The 21350-nt window shown below is 36.2% G+C and overlaps 1 protein-coding gene across 6 annotated transcripts in view; it reads right to left on the reverse strand.

Annotated features, from left to right (window-relative positions):
- The window catches only part of FAR2 (fatty acyl-CoA reductase 2), a 172699-nt gene continuing 151349 nt past the window's right edge, over positions 1 to 21350 (reverse strand). For 4 of the 6 annotated variants that reach the window (XM_013988334.2, XM_013988336.2, XM_021092129.1 and 1 more), the window contains 7 exons: positions 20916 to 20960; positions 18778 to 18896; positions 17756 to 17823; positions 15252 to 15423; positions 6347 to 6476; positions 3370 to 3497; positions 1 to 1926 (listed from right to left, as the gene is read on the reverse strand). In XM_013988334.2, the coding sequence (XP_013843788.1) occupies positions 1764 to 1926; positions 3370 to 3497; positions 6347 to 6476; positions 15252 to 15423; positions 17756 to 17823; positions 18778 to 18896; positions 20916 to 20960 (825 nt within the window). In that variant the 3' untranslated portion in view covers positions 1 to 1763. The remainder of the gene's footprint in view (positions 1927 to 3369; positions 3498 to 6346; positions 6477 to 15251; positions 15424 to 17755; positions 17824 to 18777; positions 18897 to 20915; positions 20961 to 21350) is intronic. The other 2 variants (XM_021092128.1, XM_013988335.2) reach the window with 1 other exon arrangement.

The raw sequence follows: 21350 nt of genomic DNA on the forward strand, positions 1-21350 counted from the left end.
GAAGAGAGAAAACCATTTTTAATTCAAATTTTCATTTTAATTGAAAGTCAAATGTGAATACTTGATCAGTGGAATTTATTGAATTGGTGAAGCACACAGTAATCAAAAGATAGTAAACTCTTAGAACTATTAGTTTTATCCAACTTAATTGAATTATATCTTGATTTCATTTTTATCATATCTATAGTTTATACCTTAATCAGTGTAACTCAAAAGTATTATACAAACATCTCAAACAGAAGATCACCAGGTGCTTTGTTTCAGAGCTGAGTTATCTGCCCTGGAAAGTAGTTCCCAGAACTTAGGTGAAATTGGGAAAGACATTGCCCAGAAGAGTCCCCCCCCCCCCCCCAGATGCCTGTTACGGGGTTCTGAAAAAATTCCCAAGTAATATTGGGCCAGAAGCTGCCTTCGTGGTCCTTAAACACTTTGATCACCGGGACATGCCTTTCCAATTATTAACCAGTTATTCTGGAAAGTGAGCATAAATGGCATTGTTAACATTTTACGCTTGTGTAATTATCTAGTAATTGTGATTATTTTTAGTTGCTTAGGCCCAGGTACTAAATCTGAATCATATTCCATGTTTTTAACATGAACTATTGCAATCCAACTTGCACTCACCTCTATATATATGAGGAAAGTTGGAACAACATTTATATGGGAATTTGAGAATAGTTTTCACTAATTCATTTGCATTATACAAAAAAATATTTTAAAACAATACCTGTTTTCTAAACTTAGAGTCATGTAATGAAGTCTGTCTTCTACACATTGTACAGGTAACATTCTGCAACTGGAGTGATCAAGTTACTAGCAATTTCTGCTGAAAGATTAAAGCTAGCATTTAAAATTTTATTTGAAATTTTGCTTTCCTCAGTGGCAAAGGTCAGAAGCTTGGGTTTCGTATGATTCTAGCCTAGGACCTTCCTCAGATATTACTCACTCTAAGTGAGGCCTGAGCAATAGAAGCTTAAATATAAGGGATTTGGTGACTGATGAACAGGAGGGAAATTCTTAAGAGAAAATTATCAGGAAAATTTGTGGTCAAAAGATTTGGAAATAATAGTTGTTTAATTCAAATTATGAGAATTCATTTTTACTTACAAGCATAATAAACTGAATCCCAATGAAAATATGCTTGAGCCCTCTTTCTATACATAATTATCTATACCTCTTGGTTCATTTTAGGTTTTAGAAGTGAGTATAGTTAAGGAAAATATTAAGTGTGAAACCACTTTTCTAATTCCCCCAGCCTTCAACCAAGACTCCATAGTGTAACATAAAAAGAAAGCAGAAACTTCAGTGGAGAATTATTTCTGTTACAGCATTTTTGAGGATGCTGAGACCTTCCTCTACTTACCTTGATTTTAAACCTTCATACTGAGTACACCAAGGTTTCCAAGGTAGAACTGTCTTTTTTTAGCATAGCTCACTGTTCCATGTTTGTTGAGTTGAAAGTAGTCCCCTCATGGAGGAAAAAAAGCTGCATATGGGAAGATGGCCCTACTCTGGTGTTTTATACTTAAGGGCAGAGAATTAGGAAACAATTTTTTCCTAAAACACGTATGATGATAGACTAGGATATGCTTTCCTTCTCTCACTGAAATAAAAATATATAGTTAAATAAGGATGAATACATGACAGCACATTTGACAAGTAACGAACTTGGGCATAACTATTACTTTCTAATCTTGAGAACTACAGTTGCTGTTTTGGAGGTATCTGAGAGGTTCCAGGTAAGAGACCTTTGCCAAGTTTTCTTAGACCTTGAGTGTGCTGGACGCCCTAAAGTAGGAGAGGAGTTTGTAACAGAAGCTCACGATGAAGAACCACACGTTCCGAGCCACCTGAGATCTTGCAATGAGAAGGCGCCAGGCGATGAGGAAGAGGGCAGTATTAAAGAGGTAGTGAATATTTCGGAGCCTGAGAACAGACAAACACAACCAAAGTTGAAAACAGTACCAAATACTCTTCAATGTTATATGAAACATGAACATATCTCTTCCTAGTTATGACCAGCAAATAATTAAGTGCTCACAGGGCATGTGGCATGACCTGGTAGTCTTTTGATTTTGATATCTTTTCATTTCCACTACATTCCTTCTGAGTAATCTTGTTTCTGTGATATTCCCCTGAGTAGTTTCTATTTCTCACACCTCTCTGCTTTAAACGGTTTTATAAATATGACTAGCATGATAAATATTTCTTAAGTATACTTTGATAATATTACTATATATCACAAATCTTCACTGGTTCTTGTTCAATAGAGGGTACGTTCTAAAATTTTTAGCATGCTGTTCAAGGTTCCTCTCTGCAATTTACTTTTCCCACCCTTATCATCTGCATTAAAAACCCTTTGCTTCTTCCAGAATTATGCCAGACTGCTATAATTCTTTGTCCCTATAATTTTTTTGAAGGTTGTGAGGACAACAATTTATTATTATTTTGCAAATTAGTAAAGGAAAAGAATTAAGCATGTCTTGGTTTTCCTGGATGAACTGCATTTCAGGAAAAGTTTTTCTTTAGAGAGATTCTAGCTAATAAATGCAGAAAGAATGACAGACTATCAATTCCGCAATTCCTAATGAAATTCTGGATATAGGCAATGATCAAGTGAAATTAAAAGCACTAGGTGAAAAATCATGAAATACTTTTTTTTTTTTTTTTTGCTTTTTAGGGCTGCACCCATGGCATATGGAAGTTCCTAGGCTAGGGGTCGAATTGGAGCTGTAGCCACCAGCCCACACCACAGCTACCACAGCAATGCGGGATATGAGCAAGATCTGCGACCTACACCACAGCTCATGACAACGCCAGATTCTTAACCTACTGAGTGAGCCCAGGGATCAAACCTGCATCCTCATGGATACTAGTTGGATTCGTTTCTGCTGAGCCACAATGGGAGGCTTTGAAGGACCTTTATAATGGACAAGGGGGCTAAGTCCCTTAAGGATTAATTATTGGAAGAAATTTAAGTCAGTTGAAGGATTTGCAGAGTGGTTAATTGATTTGCCATGTTAACTAGCTCAAATAGTTTTCCTGTTGTTGAGTATTCTTTATATCACATTAGGACAGGATGTGTGGTAAAAGGAAACAGAACTTTGGGTCCAACTCCTGCACTTACAGTGTGTGACTTGCCCACTTACCTTCTTTGAACTTAAATAGCTCTTTGATAAAAATGGGATAACAAAAATAATACCTGCCTCATAGGGGTATGATGAGGTCAAAATGAAACAGTGAATTATAGGACATAGTATAAAGGTCAAAATATTAATTCCTCCTCTCCCCTACTCAAATTTCATGTCTGGTATAAATCAGATACACGTGGCATATGCTCAGAAATATTAACTAATGAGTTATACTTACCTTTTTAAGTGTTGCTTTGCTTTTGGGATCCCAGCCATATCCTCTTTCAGTAAGTACTTCTTAACTCCTAAAACATAATTTTCAATGTATTCCAACCAGTTCAACTGGCGCACATCAAAGTTGAATACCTGAAAGGGAAGAAGACATTATGGAATGTCAGAATTGTACTGTCGACAATCACTGTGTCCATTTGAGGAAGTTTCTTTTACATAAATGAATGATGTTCAGTTTGGAAGATTTTGGCTGTATCCCTCCAAAAGAGATATTTGAGCTGTTATTTTTAAAGGCAGTGACCATATGGATTACCACTTACATAGGAATATTTTATTTATTTTTTATTTTTTTTAGGGCCACACACACAGTATATGGAAATTCCCAGGCTAGGTAGGGATGGAATCAGAGCTGCAGCTGCCAGCCTATGCCACAGCCATGGCAATGCCAGATCCTTAACCCACCGAGCAAAGCCAGGAATTGAACCCACATCCTCATGGATACTACTAATCAGGTTCATTACTGCTGAGATACAACAGGAACTCCATACATAGGAATATTTAAACATGGTTCAAGCACATACGTTTGACCTTTAGGAAGTCTAGAAAATTTGAAGGAACTGGTATTATTCTGGTAAAGCCAATTTTATTTGAAGTAAATGAGGGCTAAATTTTTAAAGTGATAGAATAATGTGTTAGTTACTAAAACAAATTATATGTCTTTTCCTTTGCTACAATATCACTACTTCTTTATGCTGATTAAGGTAAACTTTGAAAAGCAAAGTCTTAAGCACTAACTTAGAATTTATATTCTATATTTACTTTAGAGATGTTATCCATCATGTCTCTTGGTATGCTACTAAATCCCTTCAGAAACATTTAGAGTGGTAAGAAAAGCTCTGCTTCTTAGAACACAAGAGTATTTTCTCCTCTTAAGACAGAAAATGCTATGAAATTATTTCCTTTTCACTTTGCCACCGAAAATCTTAAGAACAAATTCACTGCCTAACTGTACTGGCGCAGTAGTATTGCGTAGACTACATGAGTGTTCTTTTTTTTTCATTCTCATTCTTGACTTCATATTTTAATACATATTTTCCCTAGTTTGATGTTTTATTTGTTTTGTTCTTTACCTGTTTTCATTGCAAGTTATCTCAATCTTTGTGAAATAAGTTGGAATATTAACAAGGCAGATGAGACTGAGTTCCAGAGAGCTTCAGAGGCTTATCCAAAAGCTGAATTGCTTTCCAAAAGTAATTCTGTATTACTTGGTATGGATATGTTTATTTTCCACAGTATTACTAAATGTTACTTATCTATATAAACAAAGACATTTATTTTTATTTATTTTTTAATTTGTTTTTCACATTTAAATTTTTAAGTAGTTCCAAAGCGCCTAGATTGGGAAGACATTTATTTTTATACTATTCCATATTTTAAGTTAGGTTTCAATGAAGCCCTAGTTTGGAATCCTCATTCCATAGGGCAAATCAAACTGAATTCTGAGGCATGCCAGAATTTGGCAAGTATTCAGGACTATTATTAACTTTGCTAAGATATTTTGAAAGCATGTGTTAAACTCACTGCATTTTGATTTTTTTTTCACCAAATTTTTAGGTTTTTTTTAGCTAAAAATATTTGTAAAGTGTCAAAAATGAAACTCTAAGCTTATTATCTTTTGAATTATTTGGATGGGTAAATACCATGGGAAAAATGCGGTAAAGATAAGCCTACATATTTGAAGCTAATTTTTAAAGTAATTTATAATAGCTTGAGGTGTTTTTGTTTTTTTCTGTTTTTTTTAAATAAGCTGGTTGATCATTATCATGCATGTCAAAGGTGCTTAGAAGAGTTCTGTCTATACAAGGTATGTAAACATTTCTGAAAAAAGCTCTATTTCATGTCAATTTTAGAGTTACTCAGCAATAATTCAGTTAAAATATCCCTCTAAATCTCAACTGGTTAGTTAATATAACATTTATAATATCTGACTGCAAGTAACCCTTAGGTTTCATGGTGTGAAGTAATTCTAGGACTTGGATTTGAATCATGCTTTATGAGGCTGGTATGTAGGAGCTGGCAGGTGAGGCTAGCTGTAGCATCTGACATTCACTTCTCATTTTGACTCGGTTTCCTCTACATATGGACAAGCACAAGATAAATCAAGAAATTTTTCTTTTTAAAAGAAATTTTAGTGGAAAATGTCCACCAAGAGAGTGAAAACTTTAAAACTTAATTGAAAACTAAGGATATGCTCAGGGGACAAGTAACTGCAAAAACAAAGCTTGGGACATGTCAGCAGTATAGAAGATTTCTGTATTTGTGAATTTCAGAATATGTTAAGGTTTCAGGACTAAATGTTTGTGACTAAGAAGCACTAATACTGAGCAATTAAAGTGAAGGCCTGTCTTGAGAAACAGAAGTCGGGACTGTCAAAGATAAAGCATTATATGGAGGAAGACTGACAGTGCTAGAGAGAAAGAAGGTCTTAGATGGGCTAGAATGCAGAGGAGGAGGGGTTAGCTTTAAAAAGATAAGAAATAAGGAACTGAAGCTTTGGAGATACAGAATGATTTTGATTTGACAGGAACAGCTGATGAGAGAGTTTCTAAGCAATAAAATTTTTTTTTTCATTGAAGTCATATGTTTTGGAGGTTAGCAGAAAGATAGCGGTGCTTAGGATTGAAACAAAGTCTATGGGACAGGACTGCAGAACAGCAATGAGGATCTAACCAAAGGCTAAGAACCCAGATCTCTTACCTATATTATTTACTGCAATTGTGTTGCAGGAAAATGTCAGCATTCACAGATTTTCTTAGGAGGAAAGAAAGAAAAGGAAGGAAGGAAGGAAGGAGAAAGAAAAAGAAAAAAGAAAGATTGATTCTGTGTATGTAACTAAAACTTCCTTAATTCATCAGCTTTCCAGGTTGAATAATTCTAAATTCTGAATGAGTAAGGCTTTCCTGTTAAGTCAGTGCTGTACTCACTCTCTGGTCCTCGGGACTCAGCTCCGACATCAGCATTTCGGTGTTGTCTGTGCTCCATTCCCAACTCCGGTTGATGAAATACTCCAGCATGGAAACAGTTCTTAAAAGCCGATTCATGAGCTTTGTCATCCTGAGGTAAAAGGTTAAAAAGGAGCAAATATCAATGCACCACACATGGCTGCTCCCCTGCTACTCTCTAGGGATATGTGAAAATGTTTGAAAAAAAAACATGTGAACATAATTTGTCCCTCTTTCTCCCAATTCCTTATTAAAACTCTTATTCTTTTTTCTTTCACGTTAACTCTGTTGAAAGGAGGGAAGGGGATGAATCTAAAGGAGCTTGTTCTATCAGGCACTTTACTACCACCAAACTTATTCTCTTCCTCTTTTCTACCGTCTCTTTCTCAAGAGCTACAAACATTTTAAAAGCTGAGCCAGATATCCACCGTTAATGACATACTGTTCATTCTTTGAATTCTGAGGTAGACAATAAGAAAACTTATTTCTCTTTATTATATGTTCTTGGATTTTTTTTTTTTTAAATTGATTGATTCAAGGTCTCAGTATATAACTTCCAAGCAGAAATGGCGACTCAGCTTCTGGTAAACTGAAAACAGTTGTTAACTGTAATGCAGATTTAAGAGTAGATTTATTTGTTAATAATCAACTCAGATATAATACTGATAATTTTTAAAAACATCTGCACCAAATCCTATAACATCTGCGTTAGGTAGTCATCTATCTGCATTTCTATGAATGGGCAAATAAGCTTAAGAAAGATTAAGTGTCCATAATCATATGGTAAGAGTCAAAGCCAAAGTCTTGATGGACTTAATGGACTTGATGGACCTCAAAATGCCTCTGCTTTTGTAATTTCACCCCCTGTGTCTAATTACTTAAGGTGAACCATATCTTCTAATCCCTTGACTAGCTCTGCTATTTGAACTTCCTAATTTTATAACAATTTATAAAAAGCAATTTTCGTATGCCATCTTATTTGATCCTCATAATATGATTCTGTGAGGTAGTCAGGATCTGTACTTTTCTTCTTCTTTTTTTTTTTTTTGGCCAAGCTGTGTCATGCGTAAGTTCCTGGGCCAGGGATAAAACCTGTGCCACAGCAATGATGTGAGCCACAGCAGTGACTACACCAGATCCTTAACCCACTGTGCCACCAGGTAACTCCTCTATATTATTTATCTTCATTTTATAGAAGAATTAATAAGGACAAAGTCACATAGCTAATGCTCAAAGCTGTTTTCTGACTATAAATCACCTTTAACCTATAGAATATTTTATTTTTGTCTTAGTTAGGCTAATCTTGGTAATAGCGATTACTATAGTTGACCAAATAATGACTTATTATGCTATTTTGGAAATTTGCTTTTATTTCTGGTCAAATCCTACTGTGCATATCCTCGATGACTCAAGAGGTACTTCTCTCATTGTATCATGGGAATTTCTTAGGCAAGAAGGTAGACTCACTATGAGCGTCATGATAGGGGCCCATTTAGCTATTTTTTTTTTAACATCTTTGCTATAGACTATTTATATCCCCTCAAAATTCATATGCTGAAACCTGTTCCTCCTAATGTGATAGTACTTCAAGAAGGAGACTTTGGGAAGTGGGAAATGCCCTTATAAAAGAGACCCCAGAAAGCTCCCTTAACCCTGAAAGTGTGTGAGGACACAGAGACAACACAGCTCTCTGGGAACCAGGAAGTGGGCCCTTAGCAGATCTACCAGCACCTTGATCTTAGACTTCCCAGTCTCCAGTACTGTGAATAATGTTGTTTATAAGCTACCCAGTCTCATATTCTATTATAGCAGCCCAGACAATCTTAGCCATTCTACAACTCTGATGGAATTGATATGATTTCAATACATTTTTATTTAAAAAATGTGTATCACTGAATCACTTTGCTGTATACCTGAAACACTAAATCAACTATACTTCAATTAAAAAAATTTAAAAATACATGGGAAATAGAAGCAGGTGACTCATAGCACAGAAAACTTGAATGTTCAATACACAAATGAAGACCCAGCCCATCCAACAATCAAGGGAATGCAAGTCAAAGTGACATAAGCTTGTCCTTGTCATTAGTTTGACAATTCAAAAGACTGATTTTTGCAAAGCATCAATGAGGGTGAGAAAGAAGAGATTTGTACTTTAATATGCTGTTGTGGTAATGTACACTGACAGAGCTTTCCTTCATGAAATCCTCCAATCTAGCAATCCCACTCCTCAGCATCCTCCCCAGACCTGAAGGCACATTCTAGGAAAAAACACAAGTTGGCTCACTGTTTGCAATAGGGGGAGAAGAAAGCCAGTACTAGTGGAACGGCTTAGACTTCCATGGAACATTAAGTGAAAAAGAAAACATGTAGGATAGATTTATACATGTACAGTTGCACATACTTACTGCAAAGCAATATACATGTAAGTGTATATGTGTATATGTATATATATGCATATGTATATGTGTATATATGTATATGCATGTGTGTGTATATATATGTATATGTATATATATATATATATATAGAGAGAGAGAGAGAGAGAGAGAGAGAGAGAGTTGTAAATGCATAGACAATGACACACAAACATATCTGGGCAAGGAAAGGGTCCAGAAAGATCCTAACATTTTCTGCCATGAAGATTATTCTTAAAATTCCTATTGTAAAACAAACCTACCCATTGCCCACAAATATCACGATTTAATTTCTAACAAACAAAATACTTAAATATTTTGGTTGGGCTCTTTCTTTTGTTCTTCTTTTCTACTTAATGAACTTTCTTCTTTATCCAGGTATTTTCCCAACTCTGATATAATTTAAAGGCTTTTGCATTTCTGCCAGCAATGTTTGGTTTTTCTTCTTTTCCCATCTTTGTTTAATAAAGCCTGTCATACAAATATTTTCCCACAGCCACAGTATCCCCTCTTTCACCTTGCCCAAGAAGAAACTGGCAATTAACAAGTTACGAACTCAAAGTAAGGTCTCTGAAACTCTGGATAAATTCTACATTGCCTAAGTTTCAGTTATTTGCTGAGAGAGACTTCTTCCATTAAAAAGGGCCACCACGAAAGGCAACACTGTTCATGCTTCTGATTCTTGATGGCAGGAATTGCCTTTGGTAATTATGATAATCATCACTCCTCAGACACATAATATTCAAGTGAGACAGGGGTAGAAAAGGACATGTCTTAAGTCGCACAGCTGGATGGTCACAGAGTTGTCTCAGCATCAGCACACTTTCACTCTACCTGTTCCCTGTACTCACCACTCATTTCCAGGTGGTAGTAATTGAGCTCAGGTTTCTTTAACACTTTTCTGTCACTTTAAGACTGCTTAAAATTCTTCCCCTAGGTTTTTTTTTTTTTTTTTTTTTTAGGACTGCACCCATGACATATGGAAATTCCCAGACTAGGGGTCCATTGGAGCTGTAGCTGCCAGCCACAGCCACAGCCACAGCAACGCCAGATCGGAGCCACATCTGTGACCTACACGACAGCTTGTGGCAATGCCAGATCCTTAACACACTGAATGAGGCCAGAGATCAAAACCCACATCCTCATGGATACTAGTCGAGTTCACTTCCTCTGAGCCACAACAGGAACTCTTCTTCTCTTAGCTTTTATTTCTTCACTTGTAAAATTGGGATGATGAGAATATTCTCCTTGAGTTGTTGAGAGAATGGAAATGAGATCATCATTCATCTTCCTATGTGTATATGTGAGGCTATTACAATTGTTGTACATGTTAAGGTTATCTAATAATTAGAAAATTTCAGACACAATCTCAGTTGCTTTATTTGCTGAATTCATCAAACAAGTTCCTTAACATTTAACATCTTTATGACAAAGGATTTTTAAAGTAGGGGTCCTTTGGGGCTTCTCATTAATACTGTTTTGTGTGTTTGTCCCCCATTGGGGACATACACAAATACACACACACACACACACACACACACACACACACACACACACATATATACACACACACACACATATATATATATATATACACATATGATTCAATTTTATCTTTGCAAAGAACTAGCTTTTAGTTTCACTGATCTTTTCTGTTATTTTGTCTCTTTCATTTATTTCTGCTATGATCTTTGTGATTCTTTCTTTTGGGATTTGTTACTTTTTCTTTCTCTAGTTGCTGTAGGTATGAGGTTAGGTTTTTTTTATTTGAGATCTTTCTTATTATAACAATACAATAAGATTATATTGTTATAAGCTTCCCTCTTAGAACTGCTTTTGCTGTGTGCCATAGGTTTTGGATCACTATGTTTTCATTTGTCTTTATGTATTTTTTTTAATTTCCTCTTTGATTTCTTCAGTGATCCATTGGCTATTTAGGAACATTTTATAGCTTCCATGAGTTGTGTTTTTTCAGTTTGTCTGTATAGTTGATTACTAATCTCACAATGTTGTGGTCAGAAAAGATGTTTGATATGACTTCAGTTTTTAAAATTTACTGAGGCTTGATTTGTGACCCAAGATGTGATCTATCCCGGAGAATGTTCCATGTGCACTTGAGAAGAATGTGTATTCTGCTTTCAGATGGAATGTTCTATAAATATCAATTAAGTCCATCTGATCTAATGCATCATTTAAGGCCTTGTTTCCTTTTTGATTTTCTGCCTGGATGACCTGTCCAATGATGTAAGCGGGATGTTAAAGCCTCCCTCTATGTGTAAGTGTCAATTTCTCTTTTTATGGCTGTTAGCAATTATCTTATATATTGAGGTGCCCCTATGTTGGGTGCATATATATTTACACTTGTTACATTTTCTTCTTAGATTGAAACCTCGATCATTATGCAGTGTCCTTCTTTGTCTCTTATAACAGTCTAAGGTCTATTTTGTCTGATATGAGTATTGCTACTCCATCTTCCTTTTGATTTCTATTTGCATGGAGTACCTTTTCGCATCCCTTCACTTTCAGTCTGTGTGTGTCCCTATATCTGAATTGGGACCCTTGTAGACAGCATATATATAGGTCTTATTTTTGTAACCATTCACTGAGTCTGTGTCTTTTGGTTGGAGCATTTAATCCATTTACATTTAAGGTAATTATCAATATGTATGTTCTTATTGACATTTTGTTATTTTGGATTTTGTATGTCTTTTTTCTTCTCTTCCTCTTTTGTTCCCTTTTCTGGTGATTTGATGACTATTCTTAGTGTAGTATTTGTTTGCATTTTCTCATTTGTGTATCTATTGTAGATTTTTGGTTTATGGTTACTATGAGGTTTTGATATAGCCATCTCTATAAGTTGCTGCTCTCTTAATTTCAAATGCATTTCCAATATGCTGTATTTGTACTCTCCTCTTCTCATGACTACTGGTTTTGACATCATATTTGTACATGGATTATTTCCTACTTTACTGTATGTCTGCCTTTACCAGTGAGCTTTCCCATTCATAATTTTGTTTCTACTTACGGCCTCTTCTTTTCTACTTTTAGAAGTCCCTTTAGCATTTGTCATAAAGCTGGTTTGGTGGTGCTGAATTTTCTTTGCTTTTGTTTGTCTCTATAGCTTTTGATTTGTCCTTCAAATCTAACCAAGAGCCTTGCTGGGTAGAGTATTCTTGGCTGTAGGTTTTTCTCCTTTCATCACTTTAAATATATCATGCCACTCCCTTCTACTCTGTAGAGTTTCTGCTAAAAAACTAGCTGAAAACTTTATGGGGATTCCCTTTAATGTTATTTGGTGATTCTCCCTTGTTGCTTTTTTTTTTTTTTTTTTGGCTGTACTCATGGCATGTGAAAATTCCCAAGCCAGGGTTTGAACCCATGCTACAGTAGCAACCCAAGCCACTGAGTAACAATGCTGGATCCTTAACCCACTGTACCACAAGAGAACTCCTTGTTGCTTTTAATATTTTCTCTTTGTCTTTAATTTTTGTCAGTTCAAACAACATGTGTCATGGCATGGTCCTCCTTGCATTTATCCTGTATGGGACTCTTTATGCTTTCTGGATTTGTGTGATTGTTTCTTTTCCTATGTTAGGGAAATTTTTTGGCTGGAAATATCTTCAAATATTTTCTCAGGCCTCTTCTCTCTCTTTTCTCTTTCTTGGACCCCCATAAACTGAATGCTGGTGCATTTAATGTTTTCACAGAGTTCTCTTAGGCTGCCCTCATTTCTTTTCATTATTTTTTCTCTATTCTGTTCCATGCAGTTCTTTCCCACCATTCTGTCTTCCAGCTCACTTATTCATTATTTCCCTCATTTATTCTGCTATTGATTTCTTCTATTGTATTTTTCATTTAAATTACTGTATTGTTCATCTGTGTGTGTTTGTTCTTTAAATCTTCTAGCTCTATTAAACACTTCTTGTATGTTTTTTCTGTGCCTCCAATTTTTTTCCAGGATCATCTTTACTATCATTACTCTGAATTCTTTTTCAGGTATATTGCTTACCTACACGTCATTAATTATTCTTCTGGGGATTTATTCTTGTTCTTTCATCTGGGACATAGTTATCTGCCATCTTATTTTATCTAACTTTCTGTATTGTGGTCTTCATTCCACAGACTGCAGAAATGTAGTTCCTTGTGCTTCAGGTGTCTGCCCCTGGTGAGTGAGGTTGGTCCAGGGGCTGGTGCAGGCTTCCCAATGTGAGGGAATGGTGGCTGCTCACTGGTGGGTGGAGCTGTGTCTTGTCCCTCTGGTAGGCAGAGCAGTGTCTAGGGGCGTTTTTTGAGGCATGGTGGCTGTGGGCTCAGGGCAACTTTAGGCAGCCTGTCTGCTGATGAATGGGGCTGTGTTCCCACCTTCTGGAAGAGCTCACATGATAAAGATTCCCTGGGGTCCCTGCCTCCCCAGAAAACTCTGCAAGACCCACAGGTAGGTCTGGCCCAGGCTCCTATGGAGTGATAGCCTTGCTCTAGAACCTAGTGCATGTGAAACCTTGTGTGCACCCTCCAAGAGTGGCATCTCTGTTTCCTCTATCCCTGTGGAGCTGCTCCTGCACTCAGGCCCTGTTGGCCTTCAAAGCCAAATGCTCTGGGAGCTTCTCCTCCTGTTGCCAGATCCCCAGACTGGGGTGCCTGATGTGGGGCTCAGACTTATGAAGGAAAAGAAAGGGCCCAAATCAATAAAATTAGAAATGAAAAAGGAGAAGGCACAACCGCATCACAGATATACAAAGGATCACAAGAGACTACTACAACCATATGCCAATAAAATGAACAACCAAGAAGAAACAGGCAAATTCTTAAAAAGGTAAAATCTCACAAGACTGAACCAGAAAGAAATAGAAAATATGAATAGACCTATCACGAGTAATGAATTTGAAGATGTTTTTAAAAAACCTCCAACAAACAAAAATCCAGGACCAGGTGGCTTCAGAGGTGAATTCTATCAAACATTTAGAGAAGAGCTAACAGTGATCCTTCTGAAACTCTTCCAAAAAACTGCAGAGGAAAGAATATTTCCAAACTCATTCTCTGAGGCCACCATTACCCTAATACCAAAACCAGACAAAGATATCACAAAAAAGAAAGTAAGAAGCCAATATCACTGATAAACATAGATACAAAAATCTTCAAGAAAATACTAGCTAGCCAAATCCAACAATGTATTAGAAGGATCATACATCATCATCCAGAAGGATTTTCAATATCTGCAAATCAATCAATGTGATACATTACATTAACAAGTTGAAGAATAAAAACCATATAATCATCCACAACAGATGCAGGAAAAGCTTTTGACAAAATTCAACATGCATTTATGACAAAAACCCTCCAGAAAGTGGACATAGGAGGAAACTACCTCAACATAATAAAGCCCATCTATGACAAACCTACAGCTAACATCATACTCAATGGTGAAAAGCTGAAATAATTTCAGCTAAGATCAGGAATGAGACAAGGATGTCCACTCTTACCACTTTTTTTGTCTTTTTTTTTTTTTTTTAGGGCCTCACCCCAGCATATGGAGAGGTTCTCAGGCTAGGGATCCAATCGGAGATGAAGCCACCATCAAAAAGTCTGGAGATAAATGCTGGAGGGGGTGAAGAGAAAAGGGAACCCTCCTATACTGTTGGTGGGAATTTGATACAACTCTGGAGAACATTATGGAGGTTCATCAAAGAACTAAAAATAGAACTACCACATGGTCCAGCAACCCCATTCCTGGGCATATATCCAGAGAAAACCAAAATTTGAAAAGATGTATGCACTCCCCCACACCTCCCATGTTCACTGCAGCATTATTTACAGTAGCCAAGATATGGTAGCAACTTAAATGTCCATTGACAGAGGAATCAATAGAGAAGACACGGTACATATATACAATGGAATTTTACTCAGCCATAAAAAGAATGTTATAATGCTATTTCCAGAAATATAGATGGATTTAGAAATGATCATACTAAGTGAAGTCAGAGAAAGACAAAAATATATGGTATCACTTATATGTGCAATCAAAAAAAATTATACAAATGAACCTATTTACAAAATAGAAAGAGATTCACAGATTTCAAAAAGACACTATGGTTTCCAAAGAGGAAAGGTGGGGGGCAGGGATAAATGTGGAGTTTGGGATTAGCATATACACACTATTATATATAAAACAGGATATCAACTAGGACCTATTGTATAGCACAGGGAACTCTACTCAGTATTCTATAATAACCTATATAGGAAAAGAATCTGAAAAAGAATGGATGTGTATATATACTATATAACTGAATCACTTTCCTTTGCATTTGAAACTAACACAACATTGTCAATCAAGTATATTCTAAAGCAAAATAAAAAATTTAAAAATTATGATTCACTTGTCACCTTTGATGCCCAGCTGACAGGAAGGCTAAGGCCTGGGCCCTAACTTTCCATGCAGAGACACTCTCAAAACTATTGTCCCAGCTTCTCACCTGGGTTTCCTCCCCGTGAGCCGCAGATAAAAGTCATAGATGATGGCAGGGGCCCGGTGGCTGACAGCATTCCAGTACTGGATTGTGATGCTGTTGGTTGTGAAGTCAGCATTCGGCCTCCTAAAAGCTCTCTCAAATGGAATTTTTTCAAAGGCTGCCAAGACTTGTAATGCTGGGGGTGGGGAGAATAGAGTAAAGCACTAAGTCAAGGAGCATATAAACCCACTCTGGTGGGTAGCATTTCCAGTGGGTCAAAACAAAAAATAATAAGGATTTGCTGTGTAGAGTCAAGAATCAATTTCTGAGAACAATATTAAGATTTTTATGTCAGGCACATGGTCACTTGCAAAATTAAACAATGTGAATAGGTTAAGAATTGTGTCCTTCTTTCGAAAGCTCTACTCTGAAATGACTTCTTTGGAAGACAGTTTCAGTCAATACAGCAAAGTATCACTCGGGAAAACTTAAATCCATCATTCAATTTCAAGGTTATTTAAGCCTATTTTGAAATGCCAAGACAAAGCCTTGGCAGGTATTTCCTTGGTTGCATCATTACTTGCAGTCTAATCAGGAAAGTTTCTTAACATTTCACTTAAATTTTTATAAAGATTTAGGTAAAAGAATATAAAAGCAGGATTCCTTCATGTTGGTTCACTTTAAATACCACAGTCTTATTTCTTTGGTATTTATACTGCTCTGAAATATGCCAGACTCAATTGTCTACTCTTGACTCCAGAGTGTTTTTTTTTTTTAATAATAATATTATTACTTGTATAAAACCTAATTTAAAGCTTTAGGTGTACATTTGTAAATTCAATCCTTCTTTTCAAAAGGTATTCATTTGGACTCAATTTTGATTTTATTTATATAGAATTTTCAAAGGATATACCTAAGCTCATTACTCAATTATGATAAAGCTATCAGTTATCATGGTACTATGATTACTGTCCTCTGTGAAAGAAACTACCTAAAAATCGGTATGAAAAATAAATACACTATACAGAAAAGATTTTCAAGAAACATCTGATTTCTGGGTCTTTTCCTCCCAGAGGTGTTCATATTCACTCTCAGGAATCCCTAGTGGGGTGGTCACTACACATTCAGGAGATCTGAGACCTCCTCTGTCAGGGCCCAGCTCCCCATATGAACTGAATAAATCATTTACTCTCTCTGGGCCTCATGTGTAAAGTGACCACACTAGGTTATTTTTAAGATCATGTTCAACAATTCCATAAAAAATATAGTAAGAATTTTCGGCGTGGAAGAAGAATCTCGGGGATGGAATTTGCATGTAGCATCTTTTTACATGAAGAGCTTAAGATATCTTGTTTGCTTCTATTAAATGCCTCTTTTATGAGTTGACATCTTAATTCTGTTACTGAGATGGAGATTTATTGATATTTTCAAATAGTATCAGAATTATTTAGCTATATGATCTAAAGAACTTGGATGAGAGTACGTAATTTCACTTCACTTTGACTGAAGTAATAACTGCAAACAGAATAGCGCAGCAGAGTGCTCTGAATTGGAAATCAGATTCTAACCAATTCAGCACATTTGATTTTTTTCAACATCTAGTGGCTAAACAGAAATTAGATGATCTAAAAGTTTCAGATATTCACAAGAAAATCAACTTTGAAATTGACAAAAGAGAGTATATGATTGATTAGCTAATTCTCTAATCTAAGCAAGATTAATTACTTCAAAAGATACTTTCAAAGTTACACTTATGGCTAACTGCATACATTAATAGAGTATCACTGGCTCGATAACATGAGTTAATATTATCAGACCCTTCTAAATCTACTTGGCCATTCATTGATCATGTCACATTCTCAGTGGTGTGGCTGGGAGGCAAGGGCTGTGCATGAGAGCAGCTGCTTAGCAGGAGGAGTATTTTATCACTGACATTGCTTATAATCACTGACTTTTACTTGGTTTTATCTATTTTTGAAATCTTTATAGCTAATGGACCCCTTCTTTCTTATAATCATGCAGCTATCTTCCTGGCCCCTTTAGTATACCACTACATTCTAGTTAACTCTTACATGTTTACAATGTGCAATTACTTTTTTTTTTTTTTTAATTTTCCCACTGTACAGCAAGGGGGTCAGGTTATCCTTACATGTATACATTACAATTACAGTTTTTCCCCCACCTTTTCTTCTGTTGCCACATGAGTATCTAGACATAGTTCTCAATGCTATTCAGCAGGATCTCCCTGTAAATCTATTCTAAGTTGTGTCTGATAAGCCCAAGCTCCCGATCCCTCCCACTCCCTCCCCCTCCCATCAGGCAGCCACAAGTCTCTTCTCGAACATCTCCTCAGAAAAGAAAATCATGGACTTGCAATTACTTTTGTCTCTTTACCATGTTTTGTCTTTTCCTCCATTAGACTCTGAGCTCCATGACACACTTGGTCTATTTTTCTTCCTGTGGCAGACACTAATTGTGAGTGGGTAGACTCTAGTCGTTAGGGAGTTGCATTGGCTGTAGGCACTTACCCATTTTGCCCCAGTTACAGGGATTGAAGTTGCCAGATGTACAATGGTAGATCAATACTGACTTAGGTCTGGAAAATAAAAGTTATATAAATACAAAATGGAGAACTATTGAAAGAAAGATAAGGGAAAATAACATTTAAACAAGGTTTTTTCAGAGCTCCTGGTGGCCTAAAGGTTAAGATGTTGTCGCTGCAGTGACTTGGATTACTGCTGTGGGATAGGTTTGATCCCTAGCCTGGGAACTTCCACATGCTGTAGGCATGGCCAAAAACAAATAAATAAATAATAAAAAAGGTTTTTTTAAAATAATTCTCATGAACACTTTGGCAACACTTTGTTCCTTCTTTGAGTTAACGAACAAAATGGAAGAAGACTAGGAAAAGGGCAAGTGTAGTGTATGAAGAAGAGATCTCATATAGTTTGATACATTTATGGAGCAAATAGAAGAATGGTGGCAATGAGAAAGCAGGTCATATTTCTAACTTCTTGACATCTTCACTGGGTAAAAATATAGTCCATGTTTTCTTCTAAATCCAGGTACACCTTGCTGGGTTAGAAAACATCTAAATGTCTGTTTTCAATTAAGAAAAAAATAATTTTGTTTACCTATTACTAACAAAGCCAAATATACAATTTATTATTTTTTCTTCATACTAGGAAATACTCTTCGCCCTAATGGTGATCTGAAATTTGAGCTTTTATTGGGAACTGAGGAGTTAAAAAAAAATTCTCATTTCATCCACTTTTATCTTCTTTGCCTTAAAAAAAGGAAGTTGTATTTTAGATTATTGAATAGAAAGATATGCTTTTTGTTTATCCAGAATTTTATGGTTAAATGATTTAAAGAATTCATTACTTTATGATCAACCAAATAGTAATTGGCATTTATAAAAAACTGTATGCATACATGATGGACACCCTCTGGGGTCTTCTACAATAAAATGCATATACTTTGAAAGGGTACCTAACATAGTCACCCCTTGCCTCATCCAATCTTTGAAAGCCAGCTTAAGCTCTCCCACCTGTGAACTGCTGTGTACCATCCTACAGCCAAGGTGAGGTTGACAACTGTATCTGCTGGAATTAAATCTGCCACAGCCATCGGAGTGGCTCTTACGCACCGAAGAAACCCCTTTCCAGCCTGTACAGAGAAAAAGATATAAAATATCAGCCAGATCTTGAGTAGCAGCCAGGGCTACAGTAAATATCAGATAATACTCATTCTGTTAGTAATAACAGCTAAAATTGATCCATTGTTTGCTAAATTCCCGTGCTAAGTAAGGGTCACTGCTCTTAGCCCAACTGACCTCCATATTCAAGTTCATCTCAAGTTCCAACATTTCCATGAATCACTAATGGTTCCTTTTGGGAGTAAAATTCTTTTAATTCATGACAGGCTTCATGTATTCAGTTAATTAATAAACACTAAGAGTTGATTTTCACATCTTAAAATTAATTCACAAAGTATTTTAAGAGTTAAGGTTCTCTAACTTTCCCATTAATTTAGTTTTCCATTTCTTAAATAATGCTTTTTTGGCTGGTGCTTACTAATTTACAAGCAATAATAGACACTAGAAGTTTAAGAAACATTTTTTTAAATTAATAAAATTCTACTATTTAACAGAAACTTATTACTTGGGGAAAAACCACCATTATTTATTTTTGTTCAGTATTTTTGTTTACTTCACAGATCACTGATATCATATAGATGTAAGAACTGGGAGTTATTCATGTTAATAAAAGTCATCTCAATAAGTATGGCGTTCCTGTCATGATGCAGTGGAAACAAATCCAACTAGGAAACATGAGGTTGCTGGTTCTATCCCTGGCCTCGCTCAGTGGGTTAAGGATCTGGCATTGCAGTGAGCTGTGGTGTAGGTCACAGACGCGGCTCGGATCTGGCATTGCTGGGTCTGTGGTGTAGGCCCGCAGCTGTAGCTCCGATTCAACCACTAGCCTGGGGACCTCCATATGCCATGGGTGTAACCCTAAAAAGGCAAAAAAAAAAAAAAAAAAAAAAAAAGTAAGTAAGTCAGTTAGTAAAAGGTCATGTTTACTGATTTGATGAAGTAATCATTTATACCCTGCATGTTTTCAACATCAGTTTGCAGTACTTTCTTATGGTCCTAATTTCTGTTTTCTTATAACTAGTTACCTTTCCCTTAACATAAACCAGTTTGGAAAATTTCAGAAAATTTGAATAAATGTGTAGCTTTGTAAACAATGCAATAAAATTCACTCTGAAATCATGTGCAAATAATTATGTTCTAAGTTACCAAATGTTCACCCCAACTAAGCCTTAGGAGTTGAAGGCAGGTAGGGAACAGAAAGAGAGGAGGTGCTAGAAATGAAAAAATTAGAAGTTCACTGTTACTGTCTTGGACAAGGAGTCATAATACACTGTCAAATATTTGTATTTTAGTTCATGTGGGATCTAGTTCTGAGAAGAACAGAGGCATAGTCTGAAACATGAGATCCCTAATAAGATGCAAACTCATTTAAAGGACTGAATTCCTGTTCATTGTCCTAAAGAGGAGAGGTGTGGGTCCAGCCCTAAAATGATCCAGTGTGAACTGGGAAGCACCACAGCTCTCTGGATCAGTCACCATGGCAGGGAGACACACACAAAGGCTGCTGACCAAGAGGACTATTGTTGAAAAGATAATCACTATATCTGAAAAATTTGCTTCAACTGGTAGTTTACTTTCTTGTATCTATTAAGAAATCATTATTGATGTGTTTATGTAATTTCTGTCCACATGTCCATAAATTTAATAATTTTGTGGATATAAGTTTTATTGCATCCCTAATTCACTGGACTAATTCGTTATGGTTAGAGCAAAAAGGAGGAAACAGCCCCATCTTGTGTTAACTAGGGGAAATAGTCAATGTCCTAGAGGTTCAAAGACTTTCCAAAAATAAAACTCTTAAGTAGTAATAGATATCCCAGTACTTCTGTTTTTCTGATGATAATATCCATGGATAATTAATTTCATTCTGCCTCTATTTTCCAATCAGCAAAAGTGAAATAAGTTCCATCAACTGTAGGTAGTAAAATAATGTTTATGGTTTTGCATCAATGAAGCTAACCCAACACTGGCATTTTGCTACTATCCCTCCACTAGATTTCAAGGACTTATTTCTACACCATTATACATACCGCAATAATGAGCCCACTAGGTCCATTTAGGTTATCAACCCAACCCTAAAAAAAAAAAAAAAAAGAAAAAAATCTCTATTGGTTCCCCATGTCCGAAAATCATTAGACCTTTAGACCATCTGCAGTCTAATCTTAAACTTCAAACAAGAGCACTGAGACCCCAGCCAACAGAACTGTCTAATCCAGCAGTTCCAAGATCACAGAGAACAACAACAAAGCACTGGATATTTTCTGTACTTGATTTGTGCAAGAATTAAAATTCTGCCAGCATTTTTTTTTTTATAGCAGGAATCATGGATGGTCTCAAGTTATATTTCAGGAGCTAAATTGGATTTTGTCTTAATATTGTAATTTGCTAACCAATTCATTTTCTCCACCTGGGCCTGCTTTTAACCCCCAGGGGAACATTTCAAACATGGTTTGTAGAAAATGTCT

The sequence above is a fragment of the Sus scrofa genome, chromosome 5 (genome assembly GCF_000003025.6).
Source record: "Sus scrofa isolate TJ Tabasco breed Duroc chromosome 5, Sscrofa11.1, whole genome shotgun sequence".
NCBI classification, from domain to species: Eukaryota; Metazoa; Chordata; class Mammalia; order Artiodactyla; family Suidae; genus Sus; species Sus scrofa.